This window comes from Artibeus jamaicensis, unplaced genomic scaffold (genome assembly GCF_021234435.1).
Source record: "Artibeus jamaicensis isolate MK-2021 breed Jamaican fruit bat unplaced genomic scaffold, CSHL_Jam_final contig_475, whole genome shotgun sequence".
Classification (NCBI taxonomy): domain Eukaryota; kingdom Metazoa; phylum Chordata; class Mammalia; order Chiroptera; family Phyllostomidae; genus Artibeus; species Artibeus jamaicensis.
In genome coordinates, this window is record NW_026521852.1 from 2,411,647 (window position 1) to 2,434,934 (window position 23,288).

Genomic DNA, 23,288 nt, shown 5'->3' on the forward strand with positions numbered 1-23,288 from the left:
TCTGCTGATTTGAGATAAACTATTCCTAATCAAGTTAACAAAGTGTCCTTTTTACCCCCAATTGGTTAAAAAAAGAAACAACAAACCAGGAATATATATTGAATTTTATTGGATGAAACTTTGAAAAATTTTTCTTGTGATAACAGATTGCAATGCTGGTTGGCGTTTACCAGGATCTACAGTCAGCTTTTGTCCATGAGAAGCAGCAAATCCAAAGGCTGAGTGACAATGGGCTTTCTAAGCTAGTGGGACGGTTTAAAGTTCTGAGGGCAAAGCAGGTTCCTCAGCAGACACATGCCGGGTTGGGCAAGAGGAAAAGAGAAACTGATTATTGCTATTTTATTTAAAACTTTTAAGGAAGTTGTTTATTGCCAATAATCGAAGAGCTCAAAGAGTAATTTGATTGTAAGATTGCCAAACAGGACTCTACTATAACTGATTAAAATATTTTTAAAAAATTTTCAATGGAGATGTCCACTTTATCTCCTCATATGTTCTGATGTTTTCATACTTACCCTTGAGTTCTTTCTAACATTTTAGCTGAATCTTTCTCGTGGAGATACAAGCCTATTTTTTTCCTATGCCTTGTTAAAAAACAAAAAGTAAACCTTCTACAGTTGTGTACAAAAATTTGTAGAAAACTTTGCTCCATTAAAAAAACAACAACAACAAAACAAAATTCTAGTTCTGGCCAGTGGCTCAGGTGTTTAGAGCATCATCACACACAGCAAAAGGCCATGGGCTAGATCCCCAACTAGGGCGCTAGTGGGAGGCAACCCATCAACATTTCTCTCTCACATCAGTGTCAATGTGTGTGCGTGTGTGTCTCTCTCTCCACCCATTTCCTTTCTCTCTAAAATCAATAAACATACCCTCAGGTAAGAATTTTTTTTTAAGCCTAGAATTTACAAGGCTGCTATGGAGTATTCCACTGGCTTGGAGACAGCAGGGTTCACAGGATTCAAGAAATTGTGCTTGTGTCTTCTTGGGTTGACATTGACATAATCCGTTGCTTCCTTTATGTTCTCATAGTCCAGGGCAGATTTGTTTTTTCGCCCTCCAGTGGCTGAAAAGACCACTTGTGTGTAATTCACATTCTTGGTGGTCTTATGGAAAAAGAGCAGAGAAGTGTAGGTCAAGATTCCTACCCTGTTTGGAGGAGGTAGGAGCCCAGGACTGAAGTCTCATCCAAAGAGGCTTGCCTTAAGCTGGATGAGAAAGAACCTGGGCCCCAGGCTGCCATGTCTGAGAGCAGGGCCAGGGCAGGGGGAAGATGGCCAGTGACTTTGTTCCTCCTGTCCTCAGGAGATGAATGGGTTTAAGGAAACAAGATGTAGAGAATCAATTCAATGAGGTCAGGACTCAGAGTAGTGGCCCAGTGACCAGGATTTGAGGGGAAGGAGGCTTCCCATTAGCACTTCCATTTTTATGGCCCACTCAAAGCCACTTTGGATGATCCATGTAGATATGGGGCTGTGAGGAAAGCCTAACCACCCTCACCTGAGGATGCTGCAGGGACACAAGAAGCCCCTTTTCCCTTGCTCTCATCCAGGTAGCCAGGATGGCCAGAGTTCTCAGACCCCAGGCTGCATATGAAGGACTGGGATCTCTAGGAGTGTCCATTACCTGGCAGGTGGGAGGCAAGATGCTGGCGCTGTCCGAGGCCTCGGAGCTATCTGAGGATGTGTCACTGTCATCTAGGGAGAAATAGAAACTGTTCTTCTAAAGAAAACTGAAGGGTGTTAGGAAAGAACAGAGACCATGGAAGGGAGGATGAGATAAAGAGAGAGGCAAAGCCAGCAATGCAAAGAGGACCTGGGAAGAGAGATACAGAACTCCCAAATGGGGAAGAAAGAGAGGAATAGAGCGGGTGGTGGGAGATCCACCAAAAACAGGCAGGGTCATGGCCAAGGGTGGGCACTGCTGCTCTGTCCGGCTCCATCTAAAACTAACTAGGCTTGCCTACACTTGGGTGGAAGAAACAGGGACATGCTGAGACAATGTGGCCCAAAGCAAACTGCCCTCAGAAGTCATGGGCACAGGTTTTAGTCTAACTTGTCACTAACTCTAGGCAGGTTACATCCTTTTTTGTTTCCTAGTTTTGTCTCCTGGACAACAAGAAGATCGAATGATGATCTCCGAGCCCCCTGACAACAAAAGAGTCTTTGACTCTGCCCGGGCTCTGGTGCAGCTTTGGGGTCAGGAGTCATGATGAGACCAGTGCCTCTCCCATTCCACTGAAACACTGAACACTTCTGAGTATCATCTCCTGGTCTCCATATGCCCTGAGGCCTCATCTCAGTGTTGAGGAAGCCTGACAATCAGATCTCTCCAACTCAACAGATCAAATTAGAAGGATGGAACAAGCCCAAACCAATCAAGAGATAAACCAATGGAAAAAATATATATAATCTCCGGTGAGCAGACCTCCAGGGGTAATTGTCTCACTGCAGAAAAAATAATTTCCACCATGTGAATAGTGACCTGGCAGGTCTCCCAAGCCCTGAGATAGAAAACAAGAGGGTGGTGAGCTTGTTGGTCCGATTGCCACAGGCAGACATACATTTGAACTGTTGCCAACACTCATGTGTTTTAAAACACCCAGATACACACGAGGATCTAAGACTGTACAGAAGGGGCCTCTGGGAATATGGCTGAGTCAGCTTCTGGGACCAGCCAATGACACTGACCAGCTGCCATGATGCTAGGATATTACCAGCCACGGCTAGAGTTAGGCAGTCAGTCAAAATTTTGGCCAGGTGAAAGAAAAGATGCCTCAGTATTACAAAGACAGGAGTAGAAAGAGTCCCCAAGCCCCCTTTGCAGTTGCTCACACATGGCCAAACCTAGGAAAGAGCTTAGACCCACACGAGCCCAACAAGGTCTGCCCCACATGACAGGATGGACAGCTGTCTGGAAAAGGCTGGGGGGCGAGGCCTTTGCTGGCCCAGGGGAGAGGAAACTGAGGTGGGTTTGGGCTGCTGCAGGGAGGTTCTCAGGGGTCCAGACAGAGCAGAATACACTTTGTGACCATTTCACCCCAGCCCCACTACTCACTTCTGCAGTGGGGCTCAGACACTGGGGTGCTCCTCTCTGCCGAAGTCTCCTTCTTCTGGGCAGCAGGTGAGTGGTGCTGGGCAGGGCTGTGCCTGGGGTCCTGGAGCCTGGCTCTTTTTAGTAACTGTTCATTTTTTTTGGCTAGAGGAAACAGGGCAAGAGTCAAAAGGGAAAGCTCCCTGGGTCAGGCACACCCCATTTCTGAACGTAACTCTTGTTAGGGAAAAAAGTTCAGAAGGATCTTTTTAAATCTCAGCACTCCTTCACTGCCACACCTCTCACCTGGAGAAAAAGCCAGAGCTCCAACCTTGAAGACCCTCCATGGCCTCACTCCTCCTTCCTCTCTGGCCTTGCCTCCTTTTCCCACGCCTGCTCCTCTGTTCCCACCACCCCAGTCTCTTTGCTGCTTCTATAATGAGCCAAACCCTCACCTGCCTCAGGGCCTTTGCAGGTGCAGGTCACTTCCTCACTCCCCTCAAGTTTATACTCAAATGTCAGCATCTCAGGGAAGCTAACCACCACTCCATTCATATAGCCTTGCCTTGCTTGTTTTACTCCCTTGCACTCACTGTCATCTAACACACATGTTTTGCTTATTTTGTGTGTTGGCTGTATCCTCACAGAATGTAAGTTACTGAAGGGCAGGGAGTTTGTTTTGTTCCCTGCTGTACTGAATGAATGAGAAAAGCCTAAAAATCCTTTACTGGAAAAAACCTTCAGAACATTATCCTGTCCAATCTTCTGTCGTAGCCAAAAAAAATTTTACTTTCCTAATTGTTATGTCTTCCTGAGACACAACTTCTCCACTTTCCATTGCAAAGCGGGTCAAAAGTTTAAGATGATCTGTTAGTCTAACCATATTCCCTTCTGTTGCAATTCAAAGCCCTTTATTCATGCTCAGTCCATTCATGGTGCTGAAGAATGGTTAAATGAGGTCCAGGTTAAATGAGGCCACCCTCACAAGCATTATAGAAATTTGTCTCTAGGCAGAAGGTTCAGGTAGTGGAAGGACTCTGGGCTGTTATTCTCAACCAAAAATAGGTTGGGTCAATGTGGGGATTACATGGTGAGGGGCCATCTGGCCAGTGGATCTGCACGGTTTTCAAGTGATGTTCAGAGGCTCCAAAGGGAGCTGGTCCTGCTACAAGCTTGGGAATGGTCCCTGAGAGTAACTAGGAGGGGAGAGGATGCTGAACCAGTTACCCATGTGCCTGCTGAGCAGGTAGTTGATGGCTGCGAGGAGGCATGCCTGTAGGACCAAGGACACAACTGCGATCACTAAGCCATGCCAGAGCTTCATGTCTCTGTTGGGAAAGAAATGGGGTCAGAGTTAGAAGTTACAGAGATGCTGCTACAGCTGCAAACCCATCTCTGCCTCAAGCCAGAGGTGGCCATCTAGTGTTGCTGTGATTCTCGGGGCAGATCCTTTGCCTCTCTGGACAGTAAGGCATGAGAAGCCATGAGAAGGTGGTGTGCATGCTTAGAAGCCAGCTATACCGGATAGCCTGATTGGAACTTCACTCACTCCGTCAGCATGATGAGCTTCTTGCAGGGCAGCCAAGGGTTGTAAATGAGGCTCAGCTCTTCCTGAGGCAGCAGGGAGAGACTTGAGAGGGACTACCCTGGGCACCTTATTTCCAAGTAGTTGTAGCAGCAGGACCACCCAGACCTGCAGGAGGCAATGCAGCTGGTCAGAACTCCTAGCCTCACACCCAATATTCCTGGGGCAAGTTCAGCTGCTTGGGGGTCATTTGCTTCCCTGTCCCCCATTGTCAGCTTTTGAATGTACAAAATAAGCAGTAGCATCCATTGCTGAGCCCCTGGCATGCCCACCACCCTATCCCATTCACACATTCCTGTGACCTGGGTATCATTCCCCTCCTTATTTAATGAACATGGTGAGGCTTAAAGATCTGAGGGACATGTCTGATGTCTCACAACTGGCAAGAAGCCGGACCTGGATTTGTGTTCCAAGTCCATGCCTACATGCCCAACCACCCTCTCTCCCCCTAAAGAGCCTTCACCTGCTGCTTGAAGTACAAACAGGTCCAACTAGAGTGAATACCTTGGGAGAGAGTCTTTGAACAAATCCAAACCTCAAATACACACATTTGCACACATACATCCTATATGGATTCACTGGGCTCTGGGAACAAGACTGTGGCTGCTGTTGCACCCCTACAAACACATTTAATTTAAAAATTACCTTATGAATTCCATCAACATGTGCTGAACATGGCTTTACTCTAAGACAAAGGGGATAATTCAAAACTTTTGAAATTATATTTATAGAGCACAGAGGTGGGGCATGTTACTGCCCACTGTCCTGATACAGACTGTGAATCTTTTATTAAGTATTTTTATTGATTATGTTATTACAGTTTTCCCAATTTTTCCCCTTTATCCCCCCTCTGCACTGCACTCCCCAGCCCTCCAGCATCCCCCCGCTTAGGTCGTGTCCATGGGTTGTATATATAAGTACTTTGAGTCCTCTGTTTCCTGTACCATTTTTTATCTCTCCCTGTCTATTTTATGCCTACTAATTATGCTTCTTCTTCCCCCATTCCTCCCCTCCCCCTCCCCACTGAAATTCCTCCATGTCATGTCCATTTCTCTGATTCTGTTCCTGTTCTAGATGTTTGCTTAGTTTTGGTTTTCATTGTTTTTCTTTTCTTTTAGGTTCATTTGTTGATAGTTGTGAGTTTGTTATCATTTTATTGTTCATATTTTTATTATCTTTTTCTTAGATAAGTCCCTTTAACATTTCATGTAATAATGGCTTGGTGATGATAAACTCCTTTAACTTGGCCTTATCTGGGAAGCACTTTGTCTGCCCTTCCATTCTAAATGATAGCTTTGCTGGGACTTGAGACTTAAGGTGGTGGCAAAATAGGTGAGAGCAGATCCCACTTCCCCCTGCACATGGGTAAAACACCTAGCTGATCTACTGAGGAACAGAGCAAACAGCCAACAGTACCCCAGCATATATGAAGACAGGAGACCAAAAATTGTAGAGGACATTGAAAAATAAAATGAGTAGGTTGAAGCAGTGAACACCAGGACACCTGCTGGAAGAGGAAACCCACCAACAAAGGAACCACCAACAAATAACAACAGAAGAAGGTAAAGGAGGGAGTAGAAGCCACACTAACTCAACCCAGGACCTATCTGGAAATGCAACTAAATAGTGGAGAAATTACCCAGAACAAATAACTGAACAAGAGTAAGAGAGAATCCTCAAAACTCTGTACACAGAGAAGAACCAGCTTCGACACAACCTGCCCACACCTGCACAACAAAATACAAGAGGTGGTAGACAAAGGGACCCTCAGTTGCTGGTGGGAAGGACCCACCAAAGAAAGACCCAACAACAATCAAAACCCAAAGGCATACACAGAGCCAACATAAATGACAGCCCAAGATCAGGGAGCTCGGGAGATCAAGGGGACAGCACCACTAAATCTCACAAGTATTATACCACAGAAGTTCACACCATAAACCCAGGAGATCAAAACAGATCAATTCAAGAAGCAGGAGCTAACAATAAGAGTCTCACAAACAATGGGAAGACAAAGAAACAATCCCCAAATGGAAGGAAAGGAGGAAGTCTCAGAAAGAATGCTAAATAAAATAGAGGCAAGTCAACTATCAGATATTGAGTTCAAAGCAATGGTTATAAGGAAGCTTAATGAGCTCACAGAGAGTTACCAAAAACTACAGGGAAACTACAATGAACTCACTGCAAACTATATCAAAATGAAAAAGGAAATAGAAACTATCAACAAGGGCTAAGAGGAAATAAAGAATACAATTTCTGAACTGAGAAACACAATAGAAGGAATCAAAAGCAAGCTCAATGAAGCAGAGGATCAGATCAGTGAGTTGGACAACAAGGTAGAAAAAAAACACCCAGAATGAGTGAGAAAAGGAAAAGGGGCTCAGAAAGAATGAAGAGGAGTTAAGGAAAATGCAGGACAACACAAAACATAATAGTAGCCATATAATAGGGATACCAGAAGAAGAAGAAGAACAGCAAGGGAGAGAAAACCTGTTTGAAAAAGGAATGATGGAGAATTTCCCTAATCTGATGATAGAAAAAGTAATACAAATCCATGAAACACAGAAAGTCCCAATCAAAAAGGACCCAAAGAGGCCTACTTCAAGACACAGCATAATTAAAATGACAAAATTCCAAGACAAAGAGAGAATCTTAAAGGCAGTGAAGGAAAAACAAGAAGTAACATACAAGGAATCCCTGATAAGACTAGCAGCAACTTCTCAATAGAAACGCTCCAAGATAGAAGAGAATGGCAAGAAATGTTTCAAGTAATGAAAACCAGAGGCCTGCAACCAAGACTACTTTATCCAGCAAGGTTCTCAATTAAAATGGAAGGCCAAATAAGGAGCTCCCTGGACAAAAGAAGCCTCAAAGAATATACCTTCTCCAAACCACCTCTACAGGAGATGTTAAAGGGTTTAAAGACAGGAAGAAAAACAGTGAAAGTGAGAGGAACACAGGTATGAAAAAATGGCAATGAATAAGTACCTATCAACAATAACCTTAAATGTAAATGGATTAAATGCTCTAATCAAAACACACAGAATAGGGGAATGGATAAGAATACATGACCCACACATATGCTGCCTACAAGAGACACACCTCAAAACAAAAGACCTACCAGGACTAAAGTGAAAGGCTGGAAACAAATATTCCAAGCAAATGGACAGGGGGAAAAAAAGCCAGGGTAGCAATACTCATATTGAAAAAAATAGACTAAAAAAAAAAGAGCCATAAAAAGAGACCCAGAAGAATACTTAAGGGAAGAATCCATCAAAAAACATAAACATAGTGAATATATATGCACCCAACATAGGAACACCCAAATATATAAAGAAAATCTTGGAAAACTTCAAGAAAGATATTGACAGCAACACAATTTTAGTAGATTTTAACACCCCACTGTCAAAAATGAACAGATCTTCCAAACAAAGTATCAACAAAGATATTGGTGGCATTGGTGGCCCTAGATGAAATAGATTTAACTGATACACATAGAGCCCTTCATCCCAAAGAAGCAAAATACACATTCTTTTCAAACGCACATGTAACATTTTCAAAGATAGACCACATGAGAGGACACAAAACAAGCCTCAACAAATTCAGGAAAATTGAAATCATATCAAGCATATTCTCTGACCACAAGGGACTGAAACAAGAAACCAACCTCAAGGAAAAAGACCCCGAAACTCAAACTCATGGTAATTGAATAGCATGCTATTAAACAATGAGTGGGTCAAGAATGACATTAGGGAAGAAATCCAAAAATTTCTGGAAACGAACAAAAATGAATTCACAACAATCCAAAACTTACGGGACACAGTGAAGTCAGTCCTGAGAGGGAAGTTCATAGCAATAATGCCTACCTAAAGAGGATAGAAACATTTCAAATAAACAACCTAACCCTATGCCTACTAGAACTCGAGGAACAACAACAAAGATAATGCGGAGCAAGTAGAAGGAAGGGAATAACAATATCAGACCAGAATTAAATGACATAGAGACTAAAAGCACAATTGTAAGGATCAATGAATCCAGGAGATGGTTCTTTAAAAAAATAAGCAAAACCAACGAGGCTTTAAGCAGGCTCATCAAGAAAAAAAGAGAGGACCCAAATAAACACAATCAGAAATGAAAGAGGAGAGATTACAACTGATACCACAGAAATACAAAGGATTGTAAGAAATTACTATGAAGAACTGAATGCCAAGAAATTTAAAAACCTAGATGAAATGAACAAATTTATAGATTAAAAATCTTCCAAAACTCTATAAAGAAGAAGCAGAAAGCCCAAACAGACCAATAACACCTGATGAAATTGAAACAGTAATTCAAAAGCTTCCAACACACAAAAGCCCTAGACCAGATGGTTTCACAGGAGAATTTTACAAAGCGTTTAAGGGAGAGCTAACCCTCATCCTCCACAGATTATTTTTTAAAATTCAAGAAGATGGAAGACTCCCAAAGTCTCTTTATGAAGCCAACATCATCCTAATCCCAGAACCAGATAAAGACATAACAAAGAAAGAAAATTTCAGGCCAATATTGCTGGCGAACATATATGCTAAAATCCTCAACAAAATATTGGCAAACCACATTCAGCAATATGTTTAAAAGATCATACACTATGATGAAGGGGGAATTCATCCCATGATGCAAGGATGGTACCATATTCTCAAATCAACAAACATAATATACCACTTAAACAAAATGAAAGACAAAAATCACATGATCATATCAATAGATGCTGAAAAAGTATTTGATAAGGTACAGCACCCATTTAAGATAAAAACACTCAGTAAAGTGTGAGTAGAGGGAGCATTCCTCAACATAATAAAGGCCATATATAAGAGACCTATAGCCAATATCACACTCAATGGAGAAAAACTTAGAGCTTTCCCACTAAGATCAGGAACAAGACAAGCATGCCCACTTTCACCACTCCTAATCAACATATACTGGAAGTCCTAGCCACAGAGATCAGACCAGAAGAAGAAATAAGAGGCATCCAAATTGGAAAGGAGGAAACAAAACTGTCAATGTTTGCAGATGACATGATAGTGTACCTAGAAAATCATATAGACTCCACAAAAAAACTACTCAACCTAATAAATGCATTTGGCAAAAGAGATGGATACAAAGTCAATACTCAGAAATCAAAGGCATTTTTGTACACCAACAATGAAACATCAGAAACGGATGGGAAAAAAATCCCAATTGATATAGCAACAAGAAAAATAAAGTACCTAGGAATAAACCTAACCAAGGAGATAATAGATCCACACTCAGAAAACTACACAACAGTAAAGAAAGACATTAAGGAAGACACAAACAAATAGAAGCATGTACCATGTTCATGGATTGAAAGAATTAACATCATCAAAATGTCCATACTACCCAAAGCAATTTATAGATTCAATGCAATACCTATTAAAGTACCAATGACATATTTCACAGATATAGAACAAACATTTTAGGAATTTATATGGAACCATAAATGACCCCGAATAGCTGCAGCAATTTTGAGAAAGAAGAACAAAGCAGGCAGGATCACAATACTTGATATCAAACTGTATTACAAGGCCACTGTAATCAAAATAGCCTGGTACTGGTATAAAAACAGGCATATAGCCCAATGAAACAGAACAGAGAGCCCAGAAATAAACCCAAGTCTCTACAGTCAATTAGTATTTAATAAAGGGGGAAGAAGCATAAAATGAAACAAAAATAGCCTCTTCAACAAATGGTGCTGGGAGATCTGGACAGCTACATGCAAAAAAAAAAAAGAAAAAAGAAACTTGAGCACCAACTTACACCATACACAAAAATAAATTTAAGGTGGACTTAGATATAAGTCATAACACCATAAGAGTCCTAGAGGAAAACTTTGGCAGGAAAATCTCAGACATGCCATGCAGCAACATCTTCACAGACATGTCTCCAGGAGCAAGGGACATAAAGGAAAGAATAAACAAATGGGACCTCATCAATTAAAGAGCATCTGCATGGCTACAAAAAACAGCATTAAAATTAAAAAAGAGCCAAGTGGATGGGAAAACATATTTGCCAATGACACCTCAGACAAGGGTCTGATCTCCAAAATATATAAAGAACTCATACAACTCCACTCCAGGAAGACAAAAAACCCAATTAAAAAATGGGCAAGAGACTTGAATAGACACTTCTCCAAGGAGAACATACAGAGGGCCCAGAGACATGAAAAGATGCTCAGCATCACCAGCCATCAGAGAGATGCAGATTAAAACCACAATGAGATACCACCTCACACAATCAGAATGGCCATCATAAACAAATCAACAAACAAGTGTTGGAGAGGATGTGGAGGAAAGAGAACCCTAGTGCACTGTTGGTGGGAATGCATACTGGTTCACCCACTGTGGAAAACAGTATGGAATTTCCTAAAAAAACTAAAAATGGAACTGCCTTTTAACCCAGCAATTCCACTGCTGCAACTATACCCTAAGAGCTCTGAAACACCAATCCAAAAGAACCTATGCACCCCAATGTTCATAGCAGCACAATTTACAATAGCCAATTACTGGAAGCAACCTAAGTGCCAATCAGCAAATGAGTGGATAAAAAAACTATGGTACATTTACACAATGAAATTCTACACAGCAGAGAGAAAGAAGGAGCTTACACCCTTTGTGACAGCATGGATGGATCTGGAGAGCATTATGCTAAGTGAAATAACCCAGGCAGTGAGAAACAAATACCATATGATCTCACCTTTAACTGGAACATAATCAACAAAAGAAAAAAAGCAAACAAAATATGACCAGTCATTGAAATTAAGAATGATCTAACAATAGCCAGAGGGGAGAAGGGAGGGAACAGTGGGAAGAAGGATTTTCAGGAACTACTATAAATAAATGACACATGGACAAAACCAAGGAGGAGGGTGGAAGCAAGGGAGGAAAGGAGGTTTGAATGGGGTGGGGAGAAAATACAAACAACTGTAATTGAACCACAATAAAATAATTTAAAAAAATAAATGAAAGCTTTACCAGATAGAGTAATCTTGGATGTAGGTCCTTGCATTTCATGACTTCAAATACTTCTTTCCAGCCCCTTCTTGCCTGCAAGGTTTGTTTTAAGAAATCACCTGTCAGTCTGATGGGAACTCCTTTGTAAGTACCCGTCTCCTTTTCTCTTGCTGCTTTTAAGATCCTCTCTTTATCTTAATCTTGGGTAACTTAATGATGATGTGCCTTGGTGTGTTCCTCTTTGGGTCCAACTTCTTTGGGACTCTCTGGGCTTCCTGGACATCCTGGAAGTCTATTTCCTTCACCAGATTGGGGAAGTTTTCCTTCATTGTTTGTTCAAATAAGTTTTCAATTTTTTGCTGTTTTTCTCCTTCTGGCACCTCTTTAATTTGGATATTAGAATGTTTCAGGTTGTCCCAGAGATTCGTAAGTCTCTCTTCACTTTTTTGAATTCTTGTTTCTTCATTCTGTTCCAGTTGGATGTTTATCTTTTCCTTTTGTTCCAAATCGTTGTTTTGAGTCCTGGTTTCCTTTCTGTCACTGTTGGTTTCCTAAGTGTTTTACTTTATTTCACCTTGGGTATCTTTCATTCTTTTTTTTCATTTTTTGACCAAGCTCAATCAATTCTGTGGGCATATTGATTACCAGGGCTTTAAATTCTCCATCAGATAGGTTGACTATCTCCTTATAGCTTAGTTTTCTTTCTGAAGTTTTGCGCTGTTCTTTCATTTGGGCCATATTTCTCTGCCTCAGCTCACCTGTTGTTAGGGGATAAAGCCTTAGGTATTCACCCCAGCAGGGTAACCCTCCTTGCTTTGCTGCAGCTGCCTGTGGGCCAGAGAGGGAACAGTGCAGCTCTCCTGCTCATCTCTAGCTCACTTTCCAATGAACACTGGTGTGAGACTGGGAGTTTCTCCCACTGCAGCAACTGCAGTGGTCCACAGTCAGCTCAGAGTCTCAGTTTCCCATTCAACCAGCCCCTCCTGAGGGATCTGCCACCTCACTTCAGGTTCTTACTGGTCTGTTTGTTCTGGTTGACTTTTTCTTTAATTCCTTGGTTGTTGGAGTTCCATGCAGTTTGATTTTCTGGCACTTCTGGTTGTTTATTAATTTTAGATTGGTTGTTATCCTCTTTACGATGGTGTGAAGAAGTGAAGGGTTTCTATCTAGCCTCCATCTTGGCCTGAACCCTAAATGTAGACTGTGAACTTTACAAAGCCTGCCATCAAGGTTTCTTCCCCCAGCCAGGGTTTCCAAGTGCTAAGGGCTGTATGGAAAGTCCTGACACTTTTCATTTGTAGTTTTCACTGTGGCTTTCTAACATCAAAGTTGGGACTAAGAGTTCTGAGGGTTGGAAAGCAGTGATGAAGAGAGAGCGTGTGGGTTTGCCACCACTGCTTTGCCAGGGCTGTGGGTGGTGGCCAGCTGAAGTTTCCAGAGAGAAATACCACCATCTCTCCCACACCTTTTACAGACCAACAGGCTAGTTCTCAGAATGACTTTTCTATGGGAGGTCAAAAGTTGGGAGCAAACTGGCCAATTTATTCATTAAAAATAATAATTTATTATTATACATAATAAATTCTAGACACTTCTCCCAAAGGAACCTAACTCTATTTAGCCTTTGCTTTTAAAGTCAAGTGAGCCAAGCATATCTAATACTATCACCTCCAAAGAGTTCTATTTAGTTTGATTTATAAGGATGTGTTCAGGATCCAGACATGACTGGATTATTTTTGTTTAGATATCACATGTGAGATGGGTGTGGAGAGGTGGGAGGGGGAGAAAGAATGTTCTAGATGGGTGAGTGCCCCTTTGTGTCTGTGTCAGAGTTATCCATCTGCTGGCCCTTTGTCCCAGCACCCACCACTGCGCTGGCGAGTAGCACCCGAAGGTGAGCACCAGGGCTCCTGTGTTCTGTCTGCAGGAGGGCAGCCATTAGCTGACTGTGGTGCTGGTGGGACGGGGCCACAGGGAGGCCAGACGCTGTCCCAACACGCAGCTACAAAAGACTTCAGGCAGTTACCCATCTCCTACCTCCCTGAATTCCATAGACAAATAAATAGAAAACCCAACATTCCCCAGTGATCAGTGAACTCAAGAAGGAAAACTCAGAGTGACTGCACACAGAATCCCAGCTGCTGAACTAAGAAGCTGGGGAGAAAACACAGAAATGAGTGGTCTTGAAGGATTTGGTTACTTGATTGAAAAAAGGACAAAGACATGTCTTGGTATAGGTACCAACTTCCCCAGCAAATTTTAGTACTGGACTCATTAATGGGGCAGCTGCAAAAAAAAAAAAAAAAAAAAAAAAGACTGGACTTGACCGGAAGAGCTTTATGCATCATGAAAGACATAAAAATCGTGGAAAACAGCCAGAAGATAGGCCGGTGTGTCTGCAAAATCAACAATGTTCCATCTTTAAGGCACTCTACTCTAATGCTTTAGTATTGATTTACTTCATGTTGAATGGCACATTTGCTCTTAATAACATAAATTTTTCTCCCTCTCCCATCAAATGGGATGGCCAGAAAGCTACCAAGGCTGCGTTCTGATACCACACTCAAAGTTGTCATTTTTTAAGGCTTCTCTCTTGATTTTTATTTATTACAAATCAAACAATGACTAGATATCTGCAGAAGAATCAAGAATACAGATAAAGCATTTTATAAAATCCCCTCAAATTTTACTTCATGAAATTGTCTGTGTGTATTCATAAATATAATTTGTGAATGTGTGTGTAAATATGTATACACATACATAATTATTTAAAAACATGGGATCATACCAATTGACAGCTTCTTCTCTTCACTTAATGTATCATGAGCATGTTTTGAGATCCAAAAAACCTTCATTAAAAAAACCAATCTGGGGGCCCACAGCCTGACTCTGATGCCTAGGTGATTTTGTTTAATGATGCATTCAAAGATTTGGGGATGTGTCTTCTTCAGCCCCTGGCTCACCCCTGAGAGCATCTGAGTTTACCATCCTTGACTTTTATGTAATCATTTAAAATTCCTACTATTCCTCTTTGTTGGTTTTCTTAACAGTCTCTGATATTTGGAGCCCGACACTTCCTTGTTGCCTAGAGTTGTTTGATCTGATGCTGGACACTTGGTATCCTATGAGACCACCAATGTAACAAGTCAGAGTAGCAACCAAAATGACCAAATACGACCCCACATATTTCTAAATGCCCCCACTGAGGCATGTGCTGTTGCCCCCAATTGAAAATCACTGCCTTAAATAAATGTTTCATTATTTTAGAGCTAATATCTTGTTTTGGCTACCTGTACAAAACTAGATCGCCCAGACTCCATTCCATCATTTTACTATACTATGAGCCCCTGCTAGAAACAACCACCAGGTTGATTTCTACCCTGCCACTTACTAACACTATGAACTTGAGCAAATTACTTAAGCACTGTATGTGTTTTTCACTTATAAAATTCTTGACCGGAAATTAAGAGTTTGGGGGAAGTCCTTACTACATAGCAGACATTGAATAGATGTTATATTTTCCCTTAAAAATATATTATGAGTATCTGGGTAGCCAAACAATGCACAGTCCCTGCATCAGTAGATAACATAAGAATTAACAGGATGAAATATAGGTCCAAATTCTGTTCCCTTCTGGATTTTAGTTATTGAACTTCTCAGTGCCTCAGTGTCTGTACTGTAATATGAGGAGGACAGTATCTGCCTCACAGTGTTCTCACATGGGTTTGGCAAGTTATACCATTTGTAAAGACCTTTATGCAGTGCCAGGCACAGGGGGAACACTCATTAGGTATTACTCAACCCCAAAATGTTTCACCAAAATGGCAACTACAAGAGAGCTGTCAAAACTGGGTTGTCCTATTCTAGGAAACTTAGGCGTTTGTTTTGAGTATAGTTTGAAGATAAGACCCAGGCAGGATGAGGTAAGAAAATGATGACAGATGACACAATTTCAGTGGCTAATGGCCCCTAACCACAACGAGCAGTTTGTTCCTTGGGGTCTAATTGCAGATTGCCAATCAGACAGTCTGCGGAAACATCTGCTCCAAACACCTCTGAAATAAGCAATTGAAGGGAATTATGTTGCAAAAACTCTCCTGGACCATGCGAGAGGTTGGTACACTTTGTTTCATCAGCAATATGGGGACTGTCCCACCTGCCTTCATGCTGCTGGGTTTTGACGCCCAGACCCAAACTAATGTAGTACCCAGCTAGGCAAATCCACACTTCATCTGAGTGCTAAGAGCATTCCTTCTGTTCTCACTGGACCTGGCTGGAAATCCTGAGACCCCTAGTTACAGCGGGATTCCATTCAATTGTTGCCCCTTCTACTGATAAAGGCACTCTCTCATGGCCTTCCTAGTAATGCAGCATAACATCAGAGGTGAAATACTGGAGATGCGCCTTTTCCTCCCTGATACCGTGCTTTCTCTGGACAGATTCATTCTAGAAAAAGTGGTTTCAAACAAGAGCATGATGGAGGATGATTTATTTAAAAATCACTTGAAGTAATTGCAATCAATATTGTTAAACTGACTTTATCAATCTTTTAAAATTAAGTAGCTTTAAATTTTATTAAGCTTTTATGAAGATTACTTTGCAATCTTCATTAATTTATTGTTTTAAAAATTAATCATTTGAGCTATAACATGGCATACGATATGGCAGAAGAGAATGAGGCAAGTAGACGAGAGCCTGGCTTCTCCTAGCTCTCTCCCTTGCTAACTGTGTGACCTGGGACAGGTAGGGGTCCCTTCCAGGCCCTGCTAAATTAGGAGCCAGCAAAGTACCCCTCAGGCTCTTTCTAGCCCTAAGCATCCTGTTCTTAAAGACTAGGGCAGAGGAGGGGAAAGGGAAACAAATGGGGGTGGAAACAAAATATTTTAAGTGGAAAAAAACTTATTTTCCAATTTATAATTTTACACAGCTTCCTCCACATTACTAGACTTCTCTCCTAATTTAATATGCAGTTTTGAGTAATCAAGAAAAGGAGGAACCACAAATAAACCAAAATGATAACGGATAAATATAACCATAGAAACAGAGCTCAAAAATTGTGAGACTGCTAAGGGTTTTTAAAAAATGAAATCTCAGTAAAATGAATGATATCCTAGAAAACTATAAATTAGAAAATTGATTCCATAAAGCACAGAAAACTTACATGCAGATCAAAATAACAAGAAAGAAGTCTGGGAAGCAACATGATTGCTTCCCAAACATGGAAGCTTCCCATGCTTCCCAACATGGCAAGCTGCTAAAGGCAGGTAGGTAACTTGGAGTCGGACAGCTTGGGTTCATATCCCAGTTCGTTCTCTGCAAGAGCTTGATCTGTTTACCCTCTCAAAGCCTCAATTTTCTTGTCTGTAAGATGAAAACAATAATAACGGATTCTCAGATGAATATAAATGACACCTACATCTGAGGATGAAATAAGATGAGGTGTATAGTCACTATACTTTTGTCACATACTTATAAGCATCTAAGAAATGATTGCTACTATTATTTAGAAATTGAAAGCATTATCAGAGCTATCTACTAGAAATCTGTGTTCATACAATTAGTTTTACAGATGAGTTATTTGAAACTTCTAAGGAACACGTGATTCTTATGCTATGTAAGAATCCAGGGCACAGGAAAAGATCAAAAACTCTCCAGCCTCCTCTCACTTATGAATGCAGAGCTAAATATATAATAATACCAAGAAGTTGTTCCAGAGACGTCCAGGATTCAATTGTCACAATGATGAAAATGAATGGTGAGTATTCACTCTGAGCTTTTGTCCTCTTGTTCTACAAGAACAGACATAATTACCTTGCCCTGTGCAAGGACACCAAGCCTTAGAGAGGTTAAGCAACTCGTCTTGGGCCCCACTCTGAAAGAGTCAGGTTTCAAACTCAAGCCCATCTGAATTAAAAGCCAAACTCTCAATCATTATAAGGAACTGTCTTTTAAAAAATAATATAAATACAGCATCAATAAATTAAATTTTAAAAATAATGATCTCAGTAGATGCCAAAAAACACTTGAAAAAATTGAATAATCATTTTTTATGTTTAAGTTAATAAAATAAAAATATGAGGATTGTTTCTTACTCTAATAAAGAATATATCTTCTATATGAATAATTAACATCTTACCAAATGGTAAAATATTTTAGTAGTTATTTGAAAACAAGAATCTCTACTGTAATCATTTTTAAAAATTAGTCCTAAAAATTCTAAATTCCTGAAAGTTTGAAGTTCCTCCAACCAATCTTTGACCTATAATAATAAGGATATTGACTATTTATCGAGCATGGTCTGCGTGGTAGGCATTTGTCTATATACTAATGCATCCAGTCCTCACAACCACCTTAGAAGGTAGATGCATCATTATTTCTATTTTACAGAAGACAAAACTAAGACACAGAGAACTTAAGTAACTTGCTCAGGATAATGAGAGGAGTTAATGTGGCTTTGTCCCCAGGAGGGCCGGCAACGCAGCCTGAGCTCATAACTGATGCATGAAAGAAATGAAAGTGTGGGTTTGGGCCAGGAAAAGTCAAATGCATCCTTATTTGAAAAATATGATATAGCTAGAAATCCCAAAAGAATCCATTGAAAAACTAGTGAAGTTAATGAGACTGCTCAGGAAAGTCCTGAGGGCGTGATAAATGTTCTAAAATTCCCAGCTATTCCCTCTATTGTTCTAGCAATAGCCAGATAGAAGTAGAGCTGGGGGAGAGGGAACCATGAGCCTTAGCAACCATCACAACAGATATATCTAAGAATAATTCTAAGTATAAGAAAGTTATTTTGAAGAAAATAATAAGAATTTACTGAAAATCTAAAAGACAAACTAACAGAAAGACATGTTTCAGATTGGGAAATTAGAAGACTAAAAAACAAATGAACCTGAAGTTCATTTCTTGGTTTAATTTAATTCCAATCAAAATTACAGTGAGAATTTGTAATAACTTAAAATTTTTCTAAAATTCACCTGGAGGAAAAATAATAACAGTCAAAAAGAGTTAAAAAGAAATTGGAAAGAAAGTCTGAAAAGGAATTGCTCTGAGCTGGAACCCTGACTGTCACTCTGAGAGTGGCACAGGTTTGAAAAACACGTGCCGTGTGCATAATAAGCACACCATGAAAGTGGTCCACAGAGCACGGGGAGAAAGGAAGGGCCATTAAGAAATCTGGTGCATGGGCATGCCAGTATTCATAGCAGCACAGTTCACAATAGCCAAGTGCGGGAAACAGCCTAAGTGCCCATCAGTAAGTGAGTGGATCAAAAAATGCTGGTACATTTACACAATGGAATACTATGCAGCAGAAAGAAAGAAGAAGCTCCTACCCTTCAAGACACCATGGGTAGAACTAGAGAACATTATGCTAAGCGAAACAAGCCAAGTGGTAAAAGAGAAATACCATATATCTCACCTATAAGTGGAACCTAATCAACTTAACAAACAAGCAAGCAAAATACAACCAGAGTCTTTGAAATAAAGAACAAACTGACAGTAACCAGAGAGGAGGGCAGAGAGGGATAATAGGGGATAACAGGGGGATGCCATCAAGGAACATGTTTGAAGGACACATGGACAAAACCAAAGGGGGAAGTGGGTTCAAGAGTGGGAGGCAGAGATGGGTGGGATGGAGGCAAGGGGTGGTAAAATGAAAATGGAGACAATTGTACCTGAACCACAATAAAAAAATTAAATTTAAAAAATCTTGCACATAGGATAATAAATTAACTACCTATAAGGAAAGAGAAAATAACTAAGTTCCAGATATGATATAATAAAATACATTTCAAAGCAACTAAGGAAGTAAATATTTTTAAATTAAGATACTAAAATCAGAAGTAAATAGGATTGGCTATTCACACATTCAATAATATTTATTAAATCCCCAGATGGGAGAAAACTTTCTGAACTTATAGAAGAAATCACAAAGCAACCCAAGCAAAATCCTTTAAATAGGATTTAAAGGCAAACAGAAAAAAAACTAGAAAAATTATGTGCAAAGATCTTATATTTTTTAACAAAAGAAAATGATAAATGGATAAATGGTATGGAACAGACAAATCACCAACAATCCGGAAAGGGAGCAAAGCTGTTACTGCAAGGCAGCTACACCCACTGTCAGCCACAAAAGCAGAAAATGGGCAATGATCTAATGGAAAGATGACAAATAAATTAGGGTGAAGGTAGAAAATGAAATGTTATATACACATTTAAAATTATGTTTGGGAAGAATTAATCTGGGGAAGAGTCTTTTCTGTGAAAATGTACAATACAGTTATATTTTGCTACAAACAGTGTGATCACAACTCTGTAAAAAGTAAACATAAAAAGAATAAAATTTTACTCGAACAACAATTAAAATTTAAAAAAGAATAAAATGTGTAAAGAACTAAAACTCTGGGTCATTAAACATTTTGTCTAGTATGTTATTTTAGTAATAACCTGATTCAATTCACCAAATCCTGGAATAGTTCATTGACAATAATATCGCATATAAAATATAGATTTATTCATGAATATAAATTTATAAAAATTGGGGATTCTATTTAAATGTACTTTGTTCAAAAGGGAGGAATGGAAGAAAACATGCCTAAATGTTAACAAAACTGGGTATTGGAATTGTGGATGATGTCTTATTTGATTCTTTATACTATCTGTTACTGTCAAAGTTTTATGCAATTAACATGTATTTTTTTCCAATCAGGAAGAAAATAATATCTTAAGAGTATTAAAATAAGCTCAGAAATTCTGCATGGCTTAAATTGGCACAATACCCAATTTATCTATACAAAAATTTATTTACATCTAAATTGTATCTCACCATGTCAGTGGAACATTGAGATAATCAGATAAATGTCTGCATTTCAATCAATCAAATATTTATTGAGCAATCTATATACAAAATCCTGTGTGAAATATTCTGCTAGACCTGAATAAGGAGAGAACACCATCTGAATATCAACTCTCAAGAGCTTGTATTTTACTTAGAAAATCAAGACATTAATATGTGAGAAGATAAAAAAGCAGGAGAGATACCACAACAGAGCATGATGAATTGTCAGAATATATGATATTCCAGAGGAAAAAGAGATTCCACCCAGAATAATACTCAGAGAGGGGCCACCGAGAGGGAATTTTATTTGAAGAATGGATAGGTAATGGATGGATGGTGAGGGGGGAACAGCATTCAGCAGGCACTGTCTCCTACCCCTGACTGTAGGGGACGCGTTAACAGGACCGATATTCTTCCACAAAGTTCAATACAGATTCCATACCCCTGTGGATAAGACCATGTGGGAGAAAGCCAGGTGCACGCAAGGCAACCTCACAAGTATGAGCAGGAAAATGGTGAGGGGCAGGGACTTGGTGACCAGACAGACTGGTCACCAAGAAAGAGCAACCTGCAATTGAATCCTACATCCTGCGATGTCAACACATAAATGGAAAATCCCCTCTGAAAACTATATATGTATGTTCACAAACAGACATGCATTCCTCAAAATCATTTAAAATCCTACCTACCCAAACAATACTTACTTCCCGGACCACGAGCAAAGTCTTATCCCAGCCTGTGTGTTTCAGCTATGTCCTGAGGGACACCTCTCCCACCAGCCCCCAGCCAGACCCAGAAGCTTCTCTGTGACTGGAGGTCAGTCACAAATGTTTCATCATTTCCAGCAGGGTGGGGGCTGCTGCTCAGAAGATACAATCTAGCTTAGTTGAGTAGAGCAGGGCAAAGCCACAGATAACACCCCCTCTTTCAGCAAGTTCCCACCCTGTTCCTCCATGCAGACAGGTTATTAGATGGAAGAGATTAGCAGTCTCTTCCTCTCCACGTGAGCTCACATTTAAACACCGCGAACATGCACACCACCTGTTACAGTGGAAGAGCGCTGGGGGAGGAGTCAAGATGCCTGGGTTCAAGTCTCAGCTCTGGCACAAGTTTGCTGCATGAGCTCAGACAAATCACTTTCTCATCAGGGCATTCATGTTCTTCCTCCATAAAATGAAGAAGTAGGTTTTAGATATTAGCAAAAGTCCCTTCCAACTTGGCTCATTTCTCAATGTGTGTGATGTGGCTGTAGACTGAGACAGTATATATGGGACATATGGCAACAGATGAGGATAACTTTTCAAGGACAACTTCTTTGCCTTAAACATTGAATTAGGCCAACCTGAAATGGCTGTTGCAACTGCACAGAGTGACTTCCTAACCGGGCTCTCTGCACCTGCTCGGTTCGCCCCGCCAGCATCGGTATACACTTCTCTCTGCTCCTAGCTCTGCCATGGCCTCTGCAGGATTAACTCTAGCTGCAGTTAACCTTTGGGAATGGAGCCAATATTCTTGGCTGCAGTTAACCTTTGGGAATGGAGCCAATATTCTTGACTCGCTGCTTCAGTTATTCTCGTACATGAGTCCTCTGTAGATGTTGTGTAACATTTGCACTGCTCTGCTCATCTGCATGGACCACTCTTGGACTAGAACCTTCCATGATACCACTCCAGTGCTCAACAACATCAGGCAGTTGTTAAGAATCTTTGAACGTGACATATTTGGATATTTGGGGTCATCCATGGGTCCTCTCATTAGGAGAGGGTTGCAACAATGAAAAGCCAACTTGGCTTGGACCTCAGTGACCTGGATATGAGAGGCATTCGACCTCTCTGGACTACATTTTTGTCACACAGAATTGTAAGGGGTTTTGATTAGATCATCTATGACTCTGCTCTGAAAAGTAAAATAAGAATTATTGACAGTCTGTGTTTTCTTCTCTGTATCCCTGGCTGCCAGAACTCCATCTGTACCTAAGAGGTGCTCAGCAAATGTTCTGCAGCGTGCATACACGAGGAAGTAAATTGAAGTGCTTTCTAATAGGGGATGGGTATGCCCGCATCTCACACACTGACTAATTACATGCTCTTGCTGCAGATGAGTGATTTGCTCACAAAGGCACGTAGTCTGCTCCTGCCCAGAGGCCACTGGGAATGATTTGCTGGCACTCCTTGAACATACCCCCCCCACCAAGGCTCCTCTGCCAAGCCCTGGGTGACATGGCCCTCCCCTCTCTGCTTCCAGCTGACAGACTCCAGCCTCAAAGACCTGGTTCAGGGGAGATCAAAACAGTGATAAACAAAGTTATCACAGCTGTAACATCAGCAGGAAGCTATTTTTGATAGTTTATCACCCGATGGAGAAAAAGCAGCTGATGGAGATGAATGACACTTTCACCTCCCACCCCCCACACCTGTGTCTAAGACCACATCCCTCCCAAGCTCTTTTCCCCTTGCACAAGGTCTCCAACATCTGCGGAACACAATGTCTCCCAGAGGACACAGCTCTTCTCTGCCAGAGAATCACATCTGAAAAGGGTGTGTCAACAGGATTAGGAATTTTTGAAAAGGGCAGAAAAACCCTGCTCACTATCCAATCACCCTAATACATTTTTGCATAATGCTTTACCTGCATACTTAGAGTTTTAAAACAAAAGATTTCCAAACAAGCTTTTAAAACCCACAATTATGGTTATGTCTCTCTCTGCTTAAAACTCTCCAGTGGCTTCCGATTGCACTCAGGATGAAATCCAAGATACTGAACAAATCTATGAAGCTTCCACCACCTGGCAGCCAGCTACCCTTTTAGTGGCATCTCAGGCACTAGC

General features: G+C 40.8%; 1 protein-coding gene across 3 annotated transcripts; it reads right to left on the minus strand.

Moving 5' to 3' along the window:
* Window positions 1-117: 117 nt before the first annotated feature.
* RHEX (regulator of hemoglobinization and erythroid cell expansion) lies at window positions 118-21,251 on the minus strand. 3 transcript variants are annotated; one of them, XM_037155375.2, is made up of 6 exons: window positions 21,166-21,251; window positions 4,583-4,726; window positions 4,261-4,361; window positions 3,058-3,198; window positions 1,627-1,697; window positions 118-1,106 (listed from the first exon to the last, which is right to left on the minus strand). In XM_037155375.2, exons 2-6 carry the CDS (start codon window positions 4,591-4,593, stop codon window positions 906-908), a joined length of 525 nt encoding a protein of 174 aa, XP_037011270.2. In that variant the 5' UTR covers window positions 4,594-4,726; window positions 21,166-21,251; the 3' UTR covers window positions 118-905. The 3 variants fall into 3 exon arrangements, with proteins under 3 accessions (XP_037011270.2, XP_053523973.1, XP_053523974.1); XM_053667998.1 differs by lacking the exon at window positions 21,166-21,251 and adding an exon at window positions 11,644-11,700; XM_053667999.1 differs by lacking the exon at window positions 4,583-4,726.
* Window positions 21,252-23,288: the final 2,037 nt, after the last annotated feature.

Bases quoted from the DNA above. Each gene is read 5' to 3' on its own strand.
- RHEX (XM_037155375.2), bottom strand. The intron at 1,698-3,057 runs GTGAGTAGTGGG...ATTTCTCCCTAG, and splicing joins GTCTGAGCCCCACTGCAGAA to ATGACAGTGACACATCCTCA. The intron at 1,107-1,626 runs GTAATGGACACT...TTTTTCCATAAG, and splicing joins TCTTGCCTCCCACCTGCCAG to ACCACCAAGAATGTGAATTA.